At 48.7% G+C, this 4,773-nt stretch overlaps 1 protein-coding gene across 3 annotated transcripts; it reads left to right on the top strand.

Annotated features, from left to right (window-relative positions):
• Positions 1-229: 229 nt before the first annotated feature.
• LOC119326746 lies at positions 230-1,721 on the top strand. Of its 3 annotated transcripts, none has more exons than XR_005158144.1 (3): positions 230-482; positions 612-651; positions 760-903. XR_005158144.1 is itself a non-coding variant. In XM_037600363.1 (3 exons), exons 1-3 carry the CDS (start codon positions 340-342, stop codon positions 1,341-1,343), a joined length of 426 nt encoding a protein of 141 aa, XP_037456260.1. In that variant the 5' UTR covers positions 230-339; the 3' UTR covers positions 1,344-1,721. The 3 variants fall into 3 exon arrangements, 1 of the variants encoding a protein (XP_037456260.1); XM_037600363.1 differs by lacking the exon at positions 760-903 and adding an exon at positions 1,101-1,721; XR_005158143.1 differs by having other exon boundaries at positions 230-651.
• The last annotated feature ends 3,052 nt before the right edge of the window (positions 1,722-4,773 follow it).

The following is a 4,773-nucleotide window of genomic DNA, read 5'->3' as shown; positions in this document are numbered from 1 at the left end:
GTGTACACGGTTCGAAACCGTTTGCACGTGAATCAAGTGCCACTTGATGGTCTCTTTTTATGCATGGGCGGTAGCCGTACAGCTGCGTAGTAATTTCATTGTAGCTCTGTGTACACGGTTCGAAACCGTTTGCACGTGAATCAAGTGCCACTTGATGGTCTCTTTTTATGCATGGGCGGTAGCCGTACAGCTGCGTAGTAATCACAAAACGCCACTGGCCATCTGCTTGCAATAACTGACGCCACGATTCGCTACTATCTTTGCGCTCCCCGCCGATGCCCCTGCGCCCCGCTAACGACGCTGTTCAGCTATAGTTTTTCGGCATGGAATGGTCCAGAGATGGCCGCGGAAGCAACGGAAGCCAGAGTCTCCCCGCGAGAGTTGATGGAATGGGAGGCGTGTTTGCAGGAGCCATCGTCCCTGCTGCCGTCGACGTCGACCCCCTCCGTGTTGCAGCGAGTCACAACAACAGTGGGAAGCAGGTATTTTCTCTGTTTTATCGACAGTTTGTGTTCGAAGTGGAAAAAAAATTCTATGTTGAGTAATAAGCTTTTTATTTCGCATGGTGGTTCTGTCTTTGGCTCACCCATGGAATAAATGAAATCATAAAGAGGCAGGGCTGCAACATGCACATTAGGGTTACTCCCTAAGGTATGGGTCAGACGAACCTATGCATGTATTTCGTCAGTTTCTAGTGTTTGCTGAATGTTTATAGCTCTGAAAATAAGAGAATGTGTGGCACTTCTTTTGTTCTTTCAGTGTCGTGACGAACTACAACTACATCACTCATCATTTCCTACATTGTACATATGTTCAGTTGGATCTTCAGAAAAAAGGCGTCGTTTATCGATTTTGTTGCGTTTCCTAAGTAGTAAGCCTGTGATTTATGTTAGTTGTTGACTGAGCAAACCATGTATGTACAGTACAAGGAGAGGCAAACTCCATCTCCAAGACGTAATGTCTTTTCTCCTCGTAAAGCGAAGCGATCAAATCGTGAAACTTCTTAACGCTGCACCTCGAGCTAATGGCGGGTGCCTTCCAATTAGGCTGGTACTAATCTTCTTCGTCTAACTCTGACTCCGCAACGCCACCTCCTGCAGGGAAACCAATACTCTCTTCTTCTTCTGATTCCGATGATGAATCGTCAATTTGTCCGCGTGCACTCGGCCCCGCAGCTGGGATCCCGTATCCATCCATCCCTGCGTCAAAAAATGCTAGCCCGGAAGAAGTCAATTTTTCACAAGAAGCACATTCAACATTACATCTACGGGATGCCTTTGCAAAAATCCTCGTTGCATGGTGCACTGGACGGAAACATGATCTCAGTATCGAGGATGCTATAGGCCATGCTCTCATACATGGGTGTACATGATCGATCGATACATAAAAATCATGCAAACAGATGGGTGAGTTTTAGAAATAATGCACACATGACCCATGGTGGAATCGAAGTACTATGATATTGATTGAGTTCAATGAGGGCAGCCGTCGACGTGTCCGCCCTCTCAGTGCAATCGTACCTCGTCCGTTTCACGGACGGCGGGTGGCGCGATCAAGTTGCATCAGTGAGGGTGTTCCACGACGACCAGGCCACACCATTCCGCGTCCAGGAATGGTCGCCTGACTTCGACGCCGGACTCGTGCGTTCACGTTACCGCGTGCGAGTGCTCCTAGAGTGCGTCCCTAAGCAGGCGTGGTCGCTTGAGATGGCGAAGAAACTGCTCCCATGTGCAGGATCGTCTCCATTGAGCTTGATACATACTCCCTCCGTTCCTAAATATAAGTCTTTATAGAGATTCCGCTATGAACTACATACGGATGTATATAGATGCATTTTAAGTGTGGGTTCATTCATTTTGCTCCGTATGTAGTCCATCTAGTGAAATCTCTACAAAGACTTACATTTAGGAACGGAGGGAGTACATGAAAAGGGATGTGTCCTTGTACGTACTGCACGCGCGCGGAGGTTGATCACACAGGCATCATCCCGCACGTTTCTCGTCTCGAGCTCGCTGATGGCTGTGCCCTGGATGACGAGCTTGGTCACGTCGTTCTGCCAGCCAGCTTTGTGGAGGTCGAGCGGCTGCATAGCCAAGTTTACGGTTGTGGTCTCCTTTGAAGGCAGCGCGTGCTCATCCATGTGGACGGGGTGCAGGAGATCCCACCGGCTCCTGAAGCATTGTCCGCTCGGCGCCGTTTGTGGCGACGCGCACTGCGCCCCTGGTGAGCGAACCCGTGCTGTCTACAGTTCCATGGGCGGCTGGGTACGTTAACGGCATTGCGTCCAGGATGATCTCGAATTTAGTTTACTGTCTGCCCTTCATCCAAGAATCAATTCTAAAAAATGACATGTTAGCTAACCTCGCATGAGCACAGTAAATCGTGTTTAGATTTGTATGCTTGCCGTTGATGTACTTGTTCCCACGCTTGATGCTGAAGCCAGACTTCCCGGGAGTGCACATTGTAAAACTCATATGCCTCCTACTCAGAGTTGAAAGACATGCACACAGCTGGTTCGAACACAATTTTCTTCCCGAGCTTCACTGCTTCTTCCATAGCCTGCTCGATCGCCCCCAGGCTTCCCTCCGATGCTGCGCTTCCCCTCTTTGTTCCTGTAAGATTAATACGACCTCTAAGCTTGATGGAAACCATGCTGGTGTATAGTGTGTACAGAGTTGGAACGATAAGTGTATGATTCTAAAATGATTAGTCCTCCTATACCGAAACTTTGTGATTTAGTACGTGCGTATATCATGGAAATCTGACGGCAATTGTTTATGTCGGAGAGGGTGGATGCTTGCCTAGTGCGAGAAATACCTTTGCCGGCTGTTGTCTGCTTCAGCGCCTTCCGCTGGTTTGCTAACCTTTGTTGGTTTTGAGGCTGTGATCTAGTCGCTCTCAAACTCTGAATCTTTCTCTCTGAATAGCACAACACAAAGGGAACAGAGAGCAGGAACGCAGCCACAGAAAGAGAGAGAGAGAGAGCTTCTGCGACGTGTAAAGAGTGTGTCTTTTCTGTTCTTACATTTATTCAGTCGCTAACAGAAAAACTGAAAGCTCGCCACGATCCAACAATTGCGCGTGCCATCCCACGAGCCTGAATCGTGCCGAGTCTAAAGCTAACTAACTTGAGCTAAAAAAACAAGGCAGCAGCGAGAACGCAGATCGCTTCTGGCTAATTCAGTTGACATTCGGAACAACACATCCAACTGAACTTATTTAACTACTGAGGGAAACAAACAGCAACTGAAACTGCAGATACGTCAAGGTTAATACTAACAATATTTTCCTCGTCCGTGTTTTCCCCATCAATCCTCTCAACGCCAGGCGTGCTCTTGCTGGCTGGTTGTGTGTTCTGATCCACACTAGGGACTGCGGTGTATGCATCTAGTGCAAAAAAAAAATAAAGCGGAGCAACAAAAAAACGAGTATTAACTACTATTGCATCTAATGATCTAGTTCTAAGAAAACGGTGAAAGCTTTCGCAACGCAGTTCTACGCCCTTGCAAAAAGATGCTTACCTTTTAGTTCGTCGACCTCCATCGCCTGTGCAGCACTGCCGTTCTCCTCCATTGAAAAGGACGTCGCTCGGTCTTCGGCACGCTGATCTTGCTACGACGAGGTTGTATCTCCTCTCTCAGTATCTACCATTTTCGGGCTCTCCCTCTCTCTTTATCTGGGCGGGCGAGTTAGGAGAGGATGCAAGCCACACTCCGATAGTGGCTAAATTTCGTGTTTTGACCTTTTTTCGTAACTTATTCGAAATCTGACCCTGATTCGTAAAAAATTCGAGATCTGACCCTTTTCTTACCGCCAAGGCCCCTGGCGGTAGGGTATAACAGCCTACCGCCAAGGCCCCTGGCGGTAGGGTATAACAACCTACCGCCAAGGCCTCTGGCGGTAGGGTTGTTTTTTTTCTAAGTATGGAACACAGTGCATGCTCGCACTTACCGCCGGACACCTTGGCGGTAGGGTTGTACAGCCTACCGCCAGTCTGTTTGGCGGTAGGGGTCTTTCTTACCGTCAAGGGCCTTGGCGGTAGGCCGTTATACCCTACCGCCAAGGGCTTTGGCGGTAAGAAAGGGTCAGATCCCGAAATTTTTACGAACCGGGGTAAGATCTCGAATAGGTTTTAGAAAAGAGTCAAAACATGAAATTTAGCCTCCGATAGTTTGATTGCGTTAATGGTCACGGGTCTGCTTTTCCCCGAAAGTGGCCGGCGCAGTACTAGTGCCTGCTCACGGGTGCAGCAGACAACATGTCGTATCCATGGCGATGAATAACGCTGGCGTGGGCAGGGTTGGGCGGCGCAGGACTGGTACCGATGCACATCGATTAGGGTTTTGAACAATGCCACATGGCATCGTGCAGGTCATATGGATTAGGGGAAAACAAAGATTATAGTATATTATTAGTGGAAAACGGCCCAATTCTGAGCCCATAGCACCTGCATCAAATGGGCTATGGGCTGCTATTAAGTAGTATCAACACAGATTGTTTTTGGAGACATCAACACAGCAGATGGCATCCCACGAAGTCGACGAGGCCTAAGTGAAAAAAACGCAAGAAAAGGAAAGGTTCAAACCAACGCCCAACAGTTCTCCAGTTCCATCCTGAAACCCCGTTCGGGCCGACCGCGGGTGGTCCTCCCTGCTGGACAGCAGCCTAGTGCCTCCACGGTTCTGTTCTGTTGCAGGCAGCTGCAGCGTGGTCCAACAATCTCTCTATATATAAGAAAAATGCATCCTACTACCGGGTGTAGTTACACCCATT

This window comes from Triticum dicoccoides, chromosome 6B, assembly GCF_002162155.2.
Source record: "Triticum dicoccoides isolate Atlit2015 ecotype Zavitan chromosome 6B, WEW_v2.0, whole genome shotgun sequence".
NCBI classification, from domain to species: domain Eukaryota; kingdom Viridiplantae; phylum Streptophyta; class Magnoliopsida; order Poales; family Poaceae; genus Triticum; species Triticum dicoccoides.
Note: the sequence above shows the minus strand (reverse complement) of the source record. Positions and strands in the feature narration are given on the sequence as shown.